Raw genomic sequence first — 19,866 nt, 5'->3', positions numbered from 1 at the left:
AAGCAAATTCCTCCAACTCTAACAAAACCACTCAGTGCCAAAGAAAAACACCAAGCTCTGCAGCTCATCTCTCCCTTCCCTTTTATGGCTTCTCCCTTTGCTAAAAACAGGAATACTCTACTGCAAATTGCCTTTTTTCATATTTTCTGCCAGTCCTGTAAGAGCCAAATCATTCTTGTACCTTGTTCTAATATGAAATCAGCCCTGACACACCAACAGGTTGCACTGGGGAAACAAGATTTTATGGATCAGCTGTTCCATCGTAACTGCACGTTCACTGATCTCAGACAACACTGGAAAACCTGAGGGAACTTAGAATGAACCTTCCTCTCATGAAGAAATAAGATAATTCTCATTTATACTAGAACAGGGATACACAAACCACTGCAAAGAAATGGATGTGAAAGAGACACTGTTCATCCATAATATATAAAATGATAATATGCATCATATATGTAAAATATGTAAAATATGTAAAATATGTGTATGCAATATGATAATATACACATAAAGCTCTTAACTGGGTTTTTAAATAAATGAGAAACAGCATAACAAAGGATGCAGTTTGTTTTAAACAAAGGAAAGCAACAATGAATATGCTGCATCCAAGCAGTAACATTTTAACTTAATTTTAATTTAAACAAATGTAACAATAAGAGGTCACACTGAATAGTTACAGGAATCTTAGGTAACTTCTTCCATCAAAACTCCTTAAAAATTGCTCAAAATTTTGCCAGTGTATATCACTTATTGCTGAAATGCTCTGAACAGTTGCAAAGACTAAGTTTGTCTGAAAGATTGTTTGGTTATGCCTCTGAAAAAAGGTCAGTTTCATTCACAGCTTAGGTACCAGGTCTTTAAAACAGGTGAGTACATTTGCACTGAAAACCTCCTCCTTTACAGAATTAGAGAAACTGGACACTTCTAGACTGTAATTAAGTTCTTTACCTGAGTAAAGTTGATTGTGCATATATTGCGCTCAAGAGGACAAGGATTTTGCTCAGGAACTTCATCCACAGAACTTTGATTTGGACAATCCTCTAGTCCAAGGTGTGATTTTTCAGATTTTGGGGATGCAGTTACAGGTCTTATATCTCCTGAATTTCCACAAGCACCTCTCATCTGTTTTTCTGCTCTGTAAGGTATATATCTAGTTAGTTTGGAACCAAATGAAGATACACTGTGCACGTGCTAAATTCTGTGTTATGATTTATTTAATATGAAGCATATGTAGGTATAGAGAAGAAACAAGGTACTTGTTTAAAAACTACATTATTGTACTGAACAGAATGCATAATCTTGCAACAAGTCTACATGAAGTATTTCAGGAAAAAGCCTACGTAACTCCACTAATGGAGACTTTCCTACTACAAGCACAGCCAAGCAGGAACCCTTACAAGCTCATTAACATTTCCAAATTGATCAACTTCCTAACTTTTCCTTTCAGATGCAGTTTTATGGAAGACAGTTAAGCAGCAAAGTAATTTCAAAGTTCTGGAACAGCAAACATAAGTTAATGCTTTACTTCCAAAAGCTGTAGCACCACACACAAGACAGAAAAAACTTAAAAACTGAAGTCTCAACTGTACACTATCTGCATAAACATACACAGTGTCTGTAAGCACACTGTTTCCATCACAGTCGCACACTGCACCTGAATTTCAGTTGCATATTTTAAGAGACTGTAGGAATAAAGTCAATATTAACTGCTGAGTCTTCCTACCTCTCAGTTTTGTCTACTTGCTCAATAAGTTCCATACTCTGAGCTGCAAAATCATGAAGAACTGAAGAATCATCTGCAGTTGGTCTGATCTGTTCTAGTTCCACCTTCTGCATTTCTGCAGTATCCCTCACGGTTGTAGGATCTAAGATTTATAAGAATAAAAGTTAAAATAATGGGATTTTTATCTGCATGTGTATATATATATATTCATTTATTTTTTACATATAATCTTGCATATATTAAAGTTATGTATATGTGTATATATTAACATACTGCAAAATGATTAACAATTTTGCTGTACATGTGCACATGTATATTTATGTCTTATATGAATATGACACATACACATATCTCATCTTGCTTTTGTATGTTTTGCATTTTGCCATTGATATGAAGATAACCAAGAGTTTGAAGACCACCTTTTTTCTAACTGCTTTAAGAATAGGAAAACAGTTCTTTCTAGCTCCTCTTCTACTTTTAATAGAAGGGAAAGACAGTATTAACAGAAAAAAAAGTACACTGTATTGTGCTGTTATTTCTGTAATTTGCCTTCCAGTAATTTAAGTCCTTTCCAGGTAATTTCAGACCTGCAGAGAAAAACTGCTATTCAAATTTCATTTCATTTTATACTCAAAGGTGTACTTTTGTATAAAACTATACTACAAATGAGTACCCCATATGACAGGGGTGATGTATCATCTCTGAAGATGAATAGAAAGTGAAGACTCTCAGCTCAGTTTCATTTCATGAATGGGTATCAATATATCTGAATAAACCATTTTCAGAACCCTAGGATAAGAAACAGGCTTACCAGTTTGAATTTGCTCTAGTTGTTCCACAAGTACATTTGTGTTAAGTAACTTCTGTGTTATGTTTTCATTGGACCTCAATACTCCAAAGGTTGGCTCAGGCTGCAGGAGTCTGTCTCCTGTCAGTTCCATACTACTCACCACAGGCAAAGAGCTATTATTGCAAGTAAAAAGAAAAATGCCATCATTACAGTTCTTGATTTTTGACAGTTAGTGCAGAGAAGATGTAAGAGATATGGAGTAGTTCAGATAATGAACAGCTGAAATACAGGCTGCAGCTGGCAGAGGAGAAAGAAAACTATTTGGCAGAAAAAAAAATAAAAATCATCTGGGAACTGATACAGGCAGGTATACTGCAAACTAGGGTGTTCCCTACCCAAAGGAAAAAAAAAAACCACTGAAATATTTAAATAACAGAAGAAGATCAGAAATCTAACACTGATCATATGATAGTAAGTTCTGGTTTAATAATATAATCAAACTGGACATAAAATATCTTGGATTATTATTTTTTAGAGTCATAGTAACAACTAGTCTCATAGTCTGTTCAAGCAATCAACAAGTTAAATAGTCTTTCAAATAATACATAATCACCAGCAGATTTTTTTCTGAAAAAGTGTCCCATTAAGGTGTTTGATCATTCACAAATGCAAAATTATAGAAGCTAAAGCACTAAAAACCATAATGATAGAAAATCAACTGGTTCCTTCCTATCCCTTTGCTCTAAATCTTTGATTTACATCCCACAGCAGCAGTGACACTTAAGCAATTTGCCTTGGTCTGATTAGTTGTAGAGAACTTTGGGAAAATGAGCTTGGTAATTAACAGTGATCCAATATAACTTAGCCTGAATATTCTTTTCTCTCCCAAAAGGGTAAACTTAATTTCAGGAGTAAAAAACAAGTTCTACATCACCAAAAGTACATCCAAACATTTTATGAAAATCATAAGAAAGAGACAAGAGAGGTTTTTGCAGATTACATACCAAATTACACAAACTGGGAAACCTTTACTAAAGCAAGGCTGCTTGCAATTCAATAAAAATGCCAGAAGGAACCTAGCAAAAGTAAGCAGTGTCAGAAGATTTCTCACTGAAGAAAATGAAGCAGTAATTTAACCTGGTGTCAGTAGCATCCTTCTCCAAATATTCTTCTATGCCAATTCTTGTGCCAGTGCTTTGATTCTCTACATTGATGTTGCTTCCATCCTCAGAAGGCAGCAATTCCTTGGTAGAAGTGTCTGAAGAAAGTAAATACTGACTAGAAGTTCTATTTTCTTTGGAGTAGGCACGGGTTACAAGGCTATTACCCACGTCGAACTCACCTTGAGCAGGTAACGTGTGCGTCCGTTCTGGTTAACAATAAACAGAATAGAAAAACATGATTTAAAACACTCAGGTTTGGCATTTACATACAGCTATATAACTTCAAACCTCATTTAACAAAGTTTGTATTCTCCAAGGACGCAAATTCAAATCCCAGATAAATGCAGTCATAAGTGCACACTTTTGATAGTAAGAACACAAAAACTAACATTCAAACAATGAAAGTAGATAATAAATTCTAAATAAAACCTATAAAAACTGGAATAAACTTAGGTAATTTCAGGTTGTATCTAGTTAGGGAGAAAAAAGCTATGCTTCATGTTAAAGGTCTGAAAAGACCACTGAAAGTTACAGTCTTTTAACCTTGATCCCTTTCTTTTGTCCAGTTTATGTGACCAGATCAATTCAAACACGTCCTTCCCAAAACAGGTCTCAGAAACATTTTTCTAGCACAGTGATGCAGTTGGCTGTATCCAGTAGGGTACCTGACTTTTTCCAGCCAACCTGCATTGGCTAGACTCACTACACCTTACAATGCAACAGGACTAAAGGCATAAAGGACTCTTGACCTCCTGCTATGCAGCAACATGCAGAAGAGCTTTGCAGCCACTCTCCATCCCTCCTTAGGCAGACCCAGAAAGCACAAGCAAGGCTTTGTTCCATAAATCAGATCATACCTTCAGGGCTTGTTTTTAACTGGAAATTTGGATCACCCATGGCAAGTAAAGTCATAGCAGCTTCAGTGCTTCCGTCGTTAATTCCTGTGAAGTTGTTCACACACATTAAAAGCCAAAAGGACATTAACCAGAAATCCACTAACCCATATTTGAAAAGCATTTGACACTACCACCAAAAATAACGAAGTGGGCGTTTTTTACGTTGACCTCATTTGTGGATCAAAATGCTTGTAGACAAACAGCCATTCTCATCCAGTAAATTCAAACTACTGCAAAAACACTGAGAAGCGGGATGGCTGCCTTAAATGGTGCACTGGATACGGGTGGTAAGGTGTTGGCAGCAGAGGTGCTGCCCTGGGCCACAGGCAGTTGCAACTCACCCCCTGCAGGACACAGCTGAACCTGTCAGCCAGGAGGGTGGCACCTTTGGAAAACATATTTTAAGAAAGGGGAAAATATATATATATTAGTAGTAAGTTAAGAGGAAATAGATGAGCAAGATGGTTTCATATCTACCTTTGTTCGCATCTGGATTTTCATGTATGGTAGTTTCCTTAAATACAAAGAAAAACAATATCAAAGCTCTACATAAAATGACTCCGCAATTTTACTTTATTTTTAATGCCTACAGGAAAATTCTCTGCCCACAGGTTACCCTGGCTTTCAAGGGTAACAATATTTACCTTACATAGTTTTCCTATAGCTGTGCCCCTCATATCTGTGTGGGATGAGTTTAACAAGCTACACTGTTACATGCAGACATGGCAATAAGACACTGTTAAAATAGCTTTGTATGTACTACGAAACAAACAAACACAAGACATTCTTACAGCTGTTGAGGTGCTCACTGTTTCTTCCCTCTGTGCTACCGGTTGGATAGATGCATGAGAAAGACTTTCAACATCAGTAGCTGTTTGCATATCCGGTACATTCACAGATATTTCAAGCTGTGAAAATAATTTTAGAAGTATTACAGTTCATCAGACACAGAAGAAAATCTGTCAAATTTAAATTTTTATAAACCTCATCTACTTAAGAGATCTTCAGCATCTAGTGGTATCCTTCCTAAAAACAGTACCTCCTGATTTGAGAAGGCATCAGTGGTATGAACTGGAGGCAGAACAGGTAGTGCTACTTGAAACTAAGGGGAAGCATCAGACAACTTAAGACCTTGTTTCTAGTTGCTCATTACTCCACCAAACTAAGTTATGCAGTTGAGGTCTTTCATGATGACTGTTTACCTCAAATGGGTTTTGTTAGTTTTCACGCTTTTTCTGCTTTATAAGTCTTCAGGAAGGAAAAACAGTTCACCTTTTTTCCAAAGTAAGAGAGGGAATAGACATACCCACACACAGCAACACACCCACTGTTTTACCTAATTTCTTTTCCTTCTTCTTAATCACTCTCTTTTCACTAAGAACTTCAGACATTTGACATTTTCAGCAAAGAGGTCTTGAAATTTGAAAGAAAGGTTACAATATTTCTAAGTAGATTTTCATGAAAAACACTGTTCAATCTGGTTTGCTTTCAAAAGTTTGCACTTTTACAGATACTTTCTACTGACCTATTTAAATTTTCAACAGCTGAGTTCTCAAGTGTCTAACAATGTCCCTCACTAGTACTCATGCCTCCTGTGTGTTTAATCAGGAAACTTGATTGTCATCCCCACACATAATATATATTCCCCATCTTTGAAATCCATGATTCAGAAAAAGTTTCCATGCAGCAACTTTGCTTCCCATTATTATTCTAGTTTCCCTTGGTGTTTTGCCTGAGCTTTAAATTCTCCTGCTATTTCACCCAGTGAAAGAAACAGTGTGATTGAGGAGACAAAAAATAACCAGTATTTCAATGGGAGAAGAGAGGAAGATGACTAGCAATATTTTGCTTTGCTTTTACATGCAGCTTTTGCTTCATCTGTGCAACTGTCTTTATATCAATACAGAAGGCTTCTTACCCTCCCTTCTAATTTCTCCTTATCCCATGGGAGAAGGGAGTGAGCAAGCAGCTCTGTGTGCCTGGCTGCTACTGAGGTCAGCCCGCTAGACAGTTAAAGTTTCTTGGCAATGGGGACACAATACACAGAATCATTTCCCTCACACCCTCATTTCCTAACATTCAAATATAAAATTGAAGTGCTCCATTTGATCCATCTGGGGCCTCACATGGTAAGTGAGCATGGTAGTCTGTGGCATATTCAATCCCAATAAACAAACTGGTGAGCACCCTGAAGACCTTTACACGGTTTGTAAATGTAACCACACAACTGGACTTTAGACTGATGCAGTATTAAGTTCAAAACCTAGTATATGTGCCAAGTAACATCCCTACTACTCTCAATACCATTCTTAAATAAAACTGAACTGGGATCAAACCCAAATACTCAGAGATGCAATTAGAATAAAAGCTTTTTAAACAATCAGAAAAAAAGTACATATGCAGAACTCAGCTACACAATACCTCCTCCATGGTTTCCTCTATCTGAACAGGAACAGGTTTTGGAGATCGAAGACCTACAGGAACAAACACTGGAGCCTTGTTCACTTCCTCAGGTGAAAAGCATTCATCTTCATCATCAAGTTCAAAGTCATCTGCCTCCTCATCCTCCTCCTCTTGAGAAGCCCGGAGGGTGACGAAGGTTATCTTTGAACTTCTGGGTTCCTTCTCAGATTTCTTTCTATGTTTAGTTTTCAAACTTTTGCCTCTAGGAACACTCAGTTTAGCTTCTTGCCTTTGATTCCCCTTCTCACTCCAATCAGCCTCACATTCAGAGGCAGAGGAAGCCGCAGTTCTTAGCTCCAACACATGTTTTGACAGTGCTATCCGTTTTGATGATCGCCTGAACTGCCTTCTAAAGTACAGAACAAAAGCAAGTTTAAAAAACAATGAAGTCCAAGACATTCTGAAGAGAGGGGTACTACAAATTCAATCAAAACAAATTCAATTAAAAAGAGAAAAGAGATAATTGTAATCAATAATGCAAATTATTTAATTCTTAACTTATAGTGACAAATAAGCATTTAGTCAGAAATCCTAATTTCTTCACGTATACATTAAGTACTGATTGTAAATGTGTATTAAGGAGTTTCAGAAATCTGCACAAACTTGTAAGATACAGAATTCTTTGATTAGAAAAGGATGAATTAATTTTCATTTTGAGGGATGTCACATACTTTTTAAGTCACGGGAACATTTCCAGTTCTCTTTTGCTAAAGCTACACTAGAAACCCCAAACTATGATAAGTTTTGCTGATCAGACTAATGTCTAGCAACTGGAACTGCTAGATGATAACTACTTATCTGCTCTGGTTTCTCAACCAGCAATCTCTTTGATAATCAGTTGCTCACTGTTTCCCTCCTCAAAATCACAGGCACAACCACTTTTGAGTACCAAAAGTAATTGCAAACCTCCCCCCAAAAACATCCTCCTTGGTAAACTGGCGGGGAGTGGAAACAGATGGCAGCAGAGGATACTCCCAGTACAAAGTTTCTGTTTAGGTTAATCCCACAATTAACCTGTACAAAGTGGGCCTGACCAATAATACTGTGATGAAATGCCTGCTTAAAGGGATTGGGGGGAGTAATGGGATATAAGTCTACTTGGCTTCAGGAAGGCTTTTGACACCATCTGTTACAGCATTTTTGGACAGAAGTTGTAGTCAACCTCATCAACATCAGCAATACCATGTCAGGTGTGGTTTCAGGTCCCCTGGTTCAGGAATGATATTGAGGAAATAGGGTCCAGAAAAGGGCACTCAGGATTGTCCTGAGTTTGTGGGACATGGCTACAAGAAGAGGTAGAAAGAGCTGGGATCCCCTAATCTATGGAATAGAAGGGCTAGGGGTCCACAACTACATGGTGGGGGGTTACAAAAATAACAGGGACCAACTAATCTCAGTAGCAGCAGATAATATACCAATTCCCCCAAATATGGGTACTTCAAAGTCCTCCCCTACAAAATCAGGAATTCCTGTTGAAACAATGGGATGGATTGGTGATAGTGCTGGCTGTGTTCATTTTATGAGAGAACAAGCAGGGTAAGAGACATTGGGGTATCTGCATGCATCTGGTCAAGTTCAGATGGACTGACATGCTGCAGGAATTCAAATAACACACTGCAGAACTATGGCTAATAATCACCAATTAGCTGAGTTTACAAAACAAAATAAGTTGTTTTACCTTGTGAGATTGTCTGATTGTTTCTCCTCAGAGGTAGAAAGCTGAAAATCCTCATCTTGTTCTACTTGACTCTCACACTCTGAGGATATCTCTGGAGACTGGAGTGTAATATCCTGCCTGGTTCGTTTACAAGATGTTTCTTCAACATCCTCTGTAAAATTGTGTTTCTCTGTAGACTCTAAGAAGGATGCAGCTTCCACTATGTTACTGGAATTTTGCTGAACAGAGGAGACAATTACTATCATAATAAGTGCCAAACATTTTTAACTGGTTTTGGTGACAAGAAGATTTACAGAACTAAGTTTGAGGTTCTTGAAAACATGCCCAGCTGACATCTCTGATAACTTAGGACACGTTTCCTCATTGCCTTTAATTCTGCCTCTATAGCAGAGGCTATATATCTATGATGCCTGAATTCCCAGTGCTGCTAGTAGTTAATAGACGAGGACCATGCTCAATTTATCAAGAGCAACAATTCTTTAGAAGCTGGAAAGATTAACAGTTTTCTAAAACTACCTATTAATTTAAAGAACAATTTGCAGGATGGAAAAATTATCTTTTTCTGCCTTGGGAACAAACTAGGAAGAAAATACTGCCATACTTTAGAGAACAGCATTTAAATATTATTTGACATATGTACAGATAAACATAGCAGCCACAGTTCTGTCAGCTATGGATACTTGCCCAAAATAATATGTTAACTGAAAAATTTTAGTCATCCATCTAGAAATCAGGGAACATCAGAAAAACTTGATTCAGGCATCACAGCTTTAGACTGAGAAGGAACTAGCCTGGACTAAGTTAGGCCTGTTGAGCAAATTTAAGCAGAAGAAGGTCTGAACTTTGTTCACATTCATTTTAACTTAGAAGTATACTTACAGAAGTTTCAGATAATATCTGATGTTAAGACAACTGCCTTAATTTCCATTGTTCAATGAATAAAAAACATTAATTATTAACAGTGTTAACAGGTATTTATTGTAATGCAGAATTACAACCACATAAAAAGTAGAACTTAAGAAAACACTGTACTTTAAATATTTCCACAGTTTTTAGATTCTAAGTTCATTTAGAATCCACATAATTTCCAGTAATGAATTAGAAAAATACAAATCAAATGATTACATTAACCTTTCCCAGCAATATACTGGATTTCTGTGCCATCTATGGTTCTGAGAACTTAAGCAAAAGAATTGAGGTATAATAGGCTCAAAACATGTGATGAAGACTTACCATTGATACATCTGTTTTTAATAACAGCAAACATTCTTCTTCATTTCTGTTCTCAGTGTTGCCCTCTTCTTTGTTTTCACTTTCTTTGAAATAATCCCTTTTTCTAGTAAGTCTCATTATGTTTGACCTTGAGATCCTGTGGAGTTCCCTTGCTCTCTGTTCACTTTCTTCTCCAGAACTTAATTCATCACTGGACCTACAAAAATATGTTTCAACTTTTACTTCTGAGGAACTACAAAATACACTCTACAAACTTGCTTACTATCCAAAATTTAAGACTTCCAGCTAGAAATGAAATTGTTTTCTGAATATTTATTTGTTTAGTTGGTTAAGTTTAAAAAAACATAAAGGAGGAAAAAAAACACTGCAAAAAGGAGGTAATTCCTCCGCAGCAGTGAACTTTTCTGATTGCTTTTGGGAAAAATTTTTGGAAGGAAAACAACATTAAGAAATACTCTACATTAAGGTAGAGTAGAAAATTTCAGCTATACCAACATAGGTTTCCAAAATTAAGCAGCCAGAGAAACATTAATATTCAGTAATTCCAGTGCTCAAGGCTCTACTGCTTTCAAACAGGATAATATTCTTACATCTTTTCAAGCACATTCAGCTCATTAAGATAGAAATCTTGGGCTTCTAAACTCAAGACTTGGAAAGAGGCAAGAAGGAGAATCCAGGGAACTACAGTCTAGTCAGGGAAAGTGATGGAACAACTAACCCTGGAAACTACTTCCACACACATGAAAAAAACAAGGTGACTTGGAGTAGTCAGCATGAATTCACAATGGGGAAGTCATGCTTAACCAACTTGATAACCTTTTACAATGAAATGACTGCCTTGATAAATGAAGGGAGAGCAGTAAAGAGTGTCTACCCTGACTTCAGTAAGGCTTCTAACACTGTCTGTCTCCCCTAACATCCTCTTGTAAGGGAGCTGATGAACCATGGACTGGATGAGCAGACAAGGAAGTGCACTAAAAACTGAATTGTTGGGTTCAGAGGTTTGTGATCAATGGTACAAAATCCAGTTGGAGACCAGTAACTAGGAGTGTACCCTGTGGGTCAATACTGTGTCGAATCCTGTTCGACACCACCCTAAATCATCTGGAGGATGGGGCAGGGTGTAACCTCAGCCAGTCTACGGATGAGGCTGATCTGGAAGGAATTGCTGAGACACTGGGAGAGTGTGCTGCCATCCAGAGGGACCTGGAGAAAGGGGCTGACAGGAACCTCAGGAAGTTCAACAAGGGGAGATGCAAAGTCCTTCCCCTGGGGAGGAACAACCCAAGGCAGCAGCACATGCTGCAAGCCAAGCAGGTGGAAAGCAGCTTTGCAGAAAAGAACCTGGGGGTCTTGATAGTCTCAGAATTGAAAAAACAGCTGGGCTGCATTAGGAGAAGCATTTGCCGGCATATTGACCAGTTCTGGGCTCCCTGGTAGGAGAGACATGGACATACTGGACACGGCCTGTCCAAGGGTCTTAAAGATGGCAAAGGGATTGAAGCATCTCTTGTAGGATGAAAGGCTGAAAGAGCAGGAATGGCTCAGCCTAGAAAGAAGGCTCAGGGGGATCTTCAGTAGCTACATAAAAACCTAAAGGGAGGATGGGAACACAACAGACCCAGGCTTTTCTGGTGGTGCCCGGTGCCAGAACAAGAGACAAAAGAGACAATGGGCAAAAAATAGAAGACAAGGAGGTTCCTTCTGAGGATCAGAAAATACCTTTCCACTGTGAGGGGTACTAAGCACTGGCCCAGGCTGCCCAGAGAGACTGGGGAGTCTCCATCCTTGGCAATATTGAAAAGCTCTGTGGCCATAGGGCATTGGGTAACCAGCTCCAGGTGGCCCTGCTCAATCAAGAGAGTTGTACCAGAAGACCTCTAGCAGACCCTTCCAGCCTCAACCACTATGGGTTGAACTATGGGAGTCTGATATTCCACCATCACAGAAGGCACGAAGACTGTAAAGTAAAATCCTTGTCTTGTTAGCACAAAGACTCTTTTTTTTAGAAAAAAGCAAAAGTAAATTGATTTGAGACTGCTCTGTATTAGTTTAGATTGAACAAAAGGTACCTTACAGCACAACTCAGAACTGCTACATGTAAATGGCACTATCTGCCTTGTATTGCACATACATAAAAACCATCCCCTCCACCAAGAGAGTCGGGACACTGCACATCATTGCAGGAACTTCTAATTCAAAGAAAAACTGAAGAGACCCTGAATACATCTTAGAGAGCAAGCTCATTTATGTTTCTCTACTTACCATTTCTCAATTATGAGTGAGTGCAAAGGGCACTGCTCAGTCTTTGGTCCACATTCATAGTGCACTGTACCCTAAGAATCTATTACTGAGAAATTCAGACAGCTAAACTATGATTATTTGCTTCTATCCTCATCTGCAAAGTACCTTCTAAAAAGGAAAACAGCCTTGAGTAAAATTCTGTTAAAATTCTTATATTACTTAAGGATGCCACCTAGTGACTTCCACAGCACATAGTATATAACGACTAGTACAGCTCAGAGCCTATACTTCCAAAAGCAAGTGCTGTATGGAAACAACTGGACAAATGGACAAACTCTTTAAAGGACTGTTGTGGTTTAACCCCAGTTGGCAAGTGAGTACGATGCAGTCGGTCACTCCCCAGCTCTGGTGGGGAGGAGAACTGGAAAGCAAAAGTAAGCCTTGTGGGATTAGATAAGAACACTTAAATAACTGAAACAAAATAAAATATAAAATAATGAAAGATAGAGACAGACAGAGGAATAAAACCAAAAGATAGAAGGGATACACAATTGCCCACTACTTGCTGACTGATCCCCAGACCATGCCCGAGCAGCAATCAGCAGCCCCTGGCCACCTCCCCCTAGTTTATACACTGAGCTTGATGTCCTATGGTATGGAATATTCTTTTGGCCAGTTCAGATCAGCTGTCCTGGCTGTGCTGCCTCCCCACTTCTTGTACACCTGCTCACTGGCAGAGCATTGGGAAGCTGAAAAGTCAGGGTAAACACTGCTCAGCAGCAACTAAAACATCAGTGTGTTATCAACATCGTTCTCATACTAAATCCAAACACAGCACTGCACCAGCTACTAAGGGAAAATGAGCTCTATCCCAGCTGAAACCAGGACAAGAGTTTTTATACTTTGCCAAAAGGGAACTTTACCTTTCTGTGGCACCCAGAATGCTTCCCATAGCATCTGTAGATGGACACTCTTCTTGCCCTTCCTTGTTGTGGCTGTTTGGTGGCTTTTTAGAGGAACAGAGCATTTCTGACTTCATACATCTTGAATTTATGTCTAGATTGTCATTCTTGGCCAAATTTCCCACAAACAATACCTCTATGTCACCCTTAGATTTGAAAAAACAACAACAATATTAGCATTGCAAATTATCATTGAGCTGTTAACCTTAGACAAAACTTTCCTTAAAAGCTTTCAAGTAGTTTATGGTACCATCATTGTTGCTTATTCTTCTAGGGAAGGTATTTAACTAATAAAAATAGATACTATAACCAGTGCAGTCTTTCATGAGCAGCCATCAAGGAGCTCAGAGGAAACCCAGCAACAGAAATATGGCATGTAAGTACCTATTCATGTATCAAGAATATGACTGAAATGTCAAAGTTTAAGTGAAGTCCTAAGATATTTTATCTGTGAGTCACTGACAGGATTTTGGAACACCTCATATTAGGGTGTAAATATTGAACAAGAATTCTCACTAGTCCAAAATTAATGGCTGCATTTACAACAACTTATTTAGATGCTGAAAAAAACCAGCTGGTGTGGAGCCAAGCATCAGAAACTAAAGCCAGAAATACATGAATACAATTCTCACTGTTGAGAGAGGTTTTTCTGATTCTTCTGCCATGGACAGTTTTTCTCCTTTATGCATTTCTTCCTCATCTGGAGAAGCAAGTTTTTGTGCTACTGGAGGTACTTTTTTGCTGTATGCTTCTTCTAAGTTTGGTCCAGTTCTTAGAGCTTCAAGCCTTGTGAGTTGTCCTGGTTTCTGAGCACCCAGCTTGCCTTCTTGGGAGGTAGATTTTTCAGCACTGGTGAATTTAAAGCAAAGAAACAAAACAAAACCAAAACAGAAAAAAACCACACACAAAAATTATATCACTTGACTTTGGCTGGGAGGGAAAAAAGTACTTCTGCACTTATTAAATTTTGAATCAACACTTACACAAGAGGGTTAGAGACTGATGAACTGCTTTGTTTAAGATCAATAAAACTGTATTTTCAAATATATATTTCTCACTTATGGTTAAGTTGGAGAAGGAATAACAGAATTTCTTTCTCAAAGCATTTTTAACATTAAGAAATAAGTTGTTTTGCTAACCATACCAACATCGAAGTATCTGCAGTTTAAGACACACTTCAGATCTTATTTTAACAAGAGCAGTAGTAAAACAGAAGAGCACACTGGGATGAGTGAAAGACAAGTCTCTGATATTTTGCAAAATTTGTATGTGTTACCCATATGATTGCTACTTATGCAAATACAAATCCAATAATAAAAATGCTTGGTCAGGAAGAGCTATGAGGTCCTACAGATCAAGTATGTACCAGATAAACAATGACAAGTAGTTCAGCTCAAAAAAAAAGTGCTCTGAAAACACTGAAAGAAGCTCTCTATAGGCATTGAAAATCAAACTTTGGGGAAAGACAAAAAAACAAGGAACAAAAGAAGTGACATTTGCAAAGGTGTCTCATTATGCACGAGGAAAGCCTTTCAAATGTAATTTTGCTAAACTCAAACCTCACCTGCTTTGTTCACATAAAATGTTTCCAGAAATAGAGGGCACCTGAGGCACCTCTTGCTGTTCCTGTTCCTCTCTGCTCAATACATCTGCTTGACACAATACAGCTTCATTTTCACCCTTTGATTTACAGTAAAAGAAGCATGAAGAGAAACAGGAACAAGTAAGCTTCTAAAACAGACATATATTTTATATACAAGAATATAAACTGCACTATTTTCTCAATTAGAATAAAGATAAGAACCATGCTACCATAATTCAATTTATAGGCAAGAAATAACAGAAGCCTTTGCAGTTCTGGGCTACCCAGAGTTAAGCTCTTAAATATAATATGCACCCACACATTAAGGGTAACACTTGTCCTTTCAGCATTCAATCAACTCTCTATTACATAAAGCACTGCGGAAACAAAATACTTCAGCAAATGTAAAACCTTTGAAAACTAGACACTGCAGCACAGACACACTCGAGCCACAACAACATAAGCTCAGATCCAGAAAGCCTTATGAAGCTTTACTTCTGTATTTGCCACACAGGTTCCACAAAGAAGCCAGTGAAACACATCCTTCACCACGCCAGGTCTGTAACAGCTTTATTTGTAAAGAGGAGCATCAGACCTGCTCTGTTTCCACAGACTTGCCCAGCACAGAGCAGATGCACTTGTGTAGTTCACAGGTTAGAACAGCCAAAGCTGAACCACAAGGAACTGTCTCAGCGAGGGGTGAGCCAACATTCTGGCACTGAGAGGGAGACAGACGTAGCACACCTGTGCTCCTGCGCTCTTGAACCACACAGGTTCAAGAACAAAACCAGCTATAACCACTCCAAAAAATGAGTCACTCCAACAAAGCTTAGCTGTGTTTGAAATGCGAGGCAAGTCTACGCAGATCTGCCTATATCCATGACATGATTCATGTGCAATCCACAAAATGGTTACAGAGAGCTCATCGTACTATAATGGGTTTTGAGGATTTCAACCCCTTCTACAGTCCCTAGTAAAATGTCTGTGGGGATACACAGTGTAGGTGAATGACTCAATCTACTTGTGTAAAGGAGTATCAGGCAATGGTGAAGCCAGTCAAAACTTATCAAATTGATAAAACTTTTTTTTTTTTCATAAAAATAACTATGCTTTGCCATCACTTGACATATTATACTAAATTCCTAAACACACACTTGATTCATCCAAACAGGAAAGATAAAATGAGCAAAAAAAGCTAATTGTTATGCATTTTTGTTGTAGAGTTCATATTAAGAATGCATAAACCTTTTCACTATCACATAATCCAATCAAAATCAGAACCTCATGTTACAGAAAAAAAAAAATAGTTAAACTTGTAGACTTCACTGCTTTCATACATGCAGTACCTCAACTTGCCAAGGTTTGGGAATTTTTTTCAACTAGTATATTGTCTCAGTTTCAGGGAGCACAACTTAAATGTTCTAATTTAATTCCTAAAGCAGAACATGCAACTTTGAATCAACTTTGAAGGCAAAAGCGCTTATTAAGACTTACAATGGCAGTACTGGCAAACTCATCTTTTTGCAATACTACGTGCTTTTCTTCAAGCTTTTTCTTCTTTTCATTTTCTGATACTTGTAACTCCTTCTTTCCAACAGCTCTTACCACATTTGGCTTGTACCTCTGGAAACTGCTCCGCACTAACTGGATGTGTGGAGGAGGTTTTAGTTTACTTTCTTCTTCAGTGCTATTTTTGCTATCAATGCAAAGTTAGATGGGGAAAAAAAAAAAGGAAACTTAATACAAAACCATGTTACAGAAACAAATGCAGGTTCACTGTTTTTACATATAAAAAACACTGAGTTTTTAAAAGAATCCTATCAGGTCCCATAGATTTTTAAGGATCTAGATGAAGCAGCAGATCCTGCACAATTTCAGGATGGACTGGGAGTTGTTACTGGAATTATCACTAGTGTCAAAGCCGTAAGAACTCAAACTTTGTGCAGTATTTTTATTAGATTATCTTTGCCACTAAGGAATCCATTGGCAATTTCCTTTTAAAATACTTTCATTGTTACTGTCAGGAACCAAAAGTAGCTAAGGCCTTACCCTGTGTTAGTAGTTAAAATGTCATCTTGGTTAATATCAGGTAGACACAGCTCAAGTTCACCATCCTCTGATCTTGAAGATGTTTTTGGGGATTTACAACTTGGCCTCTCAGAAACCTCCTGAAGGTGAAGTGACATGTCCTTTCCCACAGGTTCTAGTGGTTTTAGGACTTCATATTTTCCTGTTTTCTGAAAAATGTAAACACAAGAACCAGAACAAGTCATGATAATAAACCCAACACAGACATTATGATGTCTATGAAGTTTAGTACTAATCACACTGTTTCCTGCAAAATTCCTCTGTAACTGCTCACTAACCATTTCCTAACCTTTCCAGGACAAATACACATTTTTTTATATTAAAGTTAAATAGCTTCAAATCCAGATTCCTTCTTTGCCATCTTGTAGTAATACTTTTCTTTCTTCACTGTCAACTCTACAAAGTCACCTTGGGTCAGAAAGATATTTGGACACATAAGAAGAGATACAGTCATCTTTATCTCTTCACATACAACCAATGAAAAGCACAGAAGTTTTAATGCAAAAAATTTTAGCTTTTGAAAAAATCGTTTGAAAATTTATTAACTTTGTATTTTTTTAAATCATCAGTATTTCATTTCACAAACCCAAAGGCTCAAATACAACGTAACAAAAAAAAAAAAGCCTCACATCTGTGTCAGGAAGGATACTACATTCACTGTCACACTTTGTCAAACTTTCTTCCTTGTTGATATCTTTTTGTAATACACCTTTACTATTTATATCCAGCACTTCTTTTCTATTAGTTGTCATTCTTAAATTTGGCTTTGGTCTCTGGAATCGACTCCTAAGTAGCTGAGCTGATGATACAACAGTTTTCTCCTCTTCCTTCTGAGGATGAGATTCCCTACAAAAACAAAGAGAAGACCGATCAAAGGCATGGGACACCATGGCATACTTGTATGCAGCTCTCAGAGCAATAACAAAGTTACCGACATGAAAAAAGGCCCAATAAAACCAGCAATCACCAGCAAAAGCTTGTGTATCTGATAAATAGATGAGCAAAGATAAGTTAAGAAAAGATTCCGTTTCAGAACAACTGCAACTTTCAGTTGAGACCTGTAAGACAGGTTGAGACATTTTGGGGGATATATATATATTTTACAAATGCCTTTGCCTAACCATGTTTAATGTTACTGAGCAGACTTAGAGAACACTTGTGCTTGCCTTTTTTTTTTTAAGGGACACTTTAAGAGGAAACCAAACCCCGTACTCAAGGATTTATATAAGCACATTTGGATGCACTGCTGAGACCAACATGGAGAAGACGACCACAGGAACTGAGCATCATAAAAACGTATTTATTTGGAAATTAGGCCCATTGTAAATACTATATGTCATGGTAGAGATAGTTGTGATTTTGTGTATAATGTGTTATAGTATTTATTTGTACAGTCATTGTAATATATTCCCTTTCCCCCACTTTGAGTCTGGTTGTGTTTTGTCTGGAAAAAAAAACCCATCTCACATTAGGTTGAGATGTGGGAGGGGGGGATGGAGCTAGAGAATTGGATTTTGGGGCTATCTCAAACCATGACATAAATGGTAGCAGAGGATGGCTGCGAACCATCGAGATGAATTGAGATAAGAGCCATGATGCTTGTGGTAACAGAAAGAGTTTTCCAGACAAAACACAGACTGTACCATTGTAGAGAGAGTAAGGCTATAGTAATGTAAGTTAAGTACTAAGAGTAGAGTTAAGTTTTTTTTTTGATAATGCTGTATTGATATGTAGTAGAGAGATTTTGATTATATTTTAGTTTATTGAAGATTGCATGTTGATTAGAGTTTTTCAGTTGTTGTGATACGTTGACATTTCGCAGGAGCGAGGGGTGGAGTGTTGTAGTGGTTTGAACCTTGTTTTCCCCCAGAGGCTAAGAAAAGTGGTAACCCCCAAGGGGTGGAAACCCCTGGAAGTTTTGAAGTTCTGTCCAATGAGCGCTCCTGTAGAAATGTAAACATATCACAAGCACCGGAAGAGAAGAGTGGTAGTTTTGGCAGTTGAAGAAGTAGCCATATTGTAGAGCCACGAGGAAAGGGGGCCCGGAGCCCCTCGGGGCCTCTGGGGCCCCTACAGCCCCAGCTCACAACTACAGGTACCTAGCCCAGCTTTATGCTGTTCCAGGTCCCTGTAGCCCCCCTCCCTGTGGGAGGGGGGATGGAGCTAGGGAATTGAATTTTGGGGCTATCTCAAACCATGACAAAGACGAAATTAACATCCAACAGCATATAAACCTAGTGCTTTCAAGCCCCTGGAGTTCTGTTTGCTGAAGTCTAGTATTGTCTTGATTAAACTTCTCATTATAGATATAAAACTTGTTTGTAATGCTGGAGTTGATAAAATTGTAGAACACCTAGAGATATTGATGGCTTTGACCCATCCCTTCTCTCCATTTAAAAAAAAACTTACCCTGTATTGAAATCTGAAACCTGTTTCAAGGCATCTGACAATCCCTTTTCACTTTCACAGCTTTCTGCTTCTGAGGACTTTTCTTGGAAACACTGTCTTGTAGATTTTGAGTTCATCTCAGAATCTGTAGAAACATCCCCTTCTAACATCACAGTGCATGGCTGAGTGTCTTCAAGAACTGTCAAATCCTAAAAGGAATAAGAGTTTCACTCCATTAAGATGAAATATTTGCTTAACCACTCATTTAGGAGAGGAGGGTGAAAACGAAAAAGTTTTAGGACTTCTTACAGAAACACTAAGATGTATTTTTCTTATTGTCATTCAACTAGTATCAGAACATACTGTAAAAGTAAAAAGTTATTTTTCTTTATATTTTCTTTCTGAAGCGGTTGATCTTCCAAGAGACCTTTTTCTTTGCACTTCTTTTTTCAGATCCAGTATCACAAATACAACAAAGTGAGACATAATCCATTTATCCATGAGTGCTGGTTTGCCTGGGGTAGAGCTGATTTTCTTCAGAGTGGCTAGTATGGGGTTGTGTTTTGGATTTGTGCTGAAAACAGTGCTGATAGTATAGAGACGGTTTTGTTATTGCTGAGCAGGGCTTACAGAGAGCCAAGACCTTTTCTGCTTTT

General features: G+C 38.1%; 1 protein-coding gene across 1 annotated transcript in view; it reads right to left on the bottom strand.

Moving 5' to 3' along the window:
• Positions 1-19,866, bottom strand: part of BDP1 (B double prime 1, subunit of RNA polymerase III transcription initiation factor IIIB) — a 45,811-nt gene that overhangs the window by 10,047 nt on the left and 15,898 nt on the right. The window contains exons 18-35 of the mRNA XM_027663665.1: positions 19,232-19,419; positions 17,452-17,668; positions 16,784-16,971; positions 16,229-16,430; positions 14,717-14,832; positions 13,785-14,001; positions 13,114-13,298; positions 9,947-10,142; positions 8,714-8,931; positions 6,994-7,384; positions 5,382-5,480; positions 5,050-5,086; positions 4,534-4,617; positions 3,856-3,882; positions 3,651-3,771; positions 2,535-2,686; positions 1,724-1,865; positions 949-1,135 (exon numbers count right to left, since the gene is read on the bottom strand). Coding sequence (XP_027519466.1) covers positions 949-1,135; positions 1,724-1,865; positions 2,535-2,686; positions 3,651-3,771; positions 3,856-3,882; positions 4,534-4,617; positions 5,050-5,086; positions 5,382-5,480; positions 6,994-7,384; positions 8,714-8,931; positions 9,947-10,142; positions 13,114-13,298; positions 13,785-14,001; positions 14,717-14,832; positions 16,229-16,430; positions 16,784-16,971; positions 17,452-17,668; positions 19,232-19,419 — 2,967 coding nt within the window. The remainder of the gene's footprint in view (positions 1-948; positions 1,136-1,723; positions 1,866-2,534; positions 2,687-3,650; positions 3,772-3,855; positions 3,883-4,533; positions 4,618-5,049; positions 5,087-5,381; positions 5,481-6,993; positions 7,385-8,713; positions 8,932-9,946; positions 10,143-13,113; positions 13,299-13,784; positions 14,002-14,716; positions 14,833-16,228; positions 16,431-16,783; positions 16,972-17,451; positions 17,669-19,231; positions 19,420-19,866) is intronic.

Source organism: Corapipo altera, unplaced genomic scaffold, assembly GCF_003945725.1.
Source record: "Corapipo altera isolate COAL_440 unplaced genomic scaffold, ASM394572v1 61129, whole genome shotgun sequence".
Taxonomy (NCBI): domain Eukaryota; kingdom Metazoa; phylum Chordata; class Aves; order Passeriformes; family Pipridae; genus Corapipo; species Corapipo altera.
Note: the sequence above shows the minus strand (reverse complement) of the source record. Positions and strands in the feature narration are given on the sequence as shown.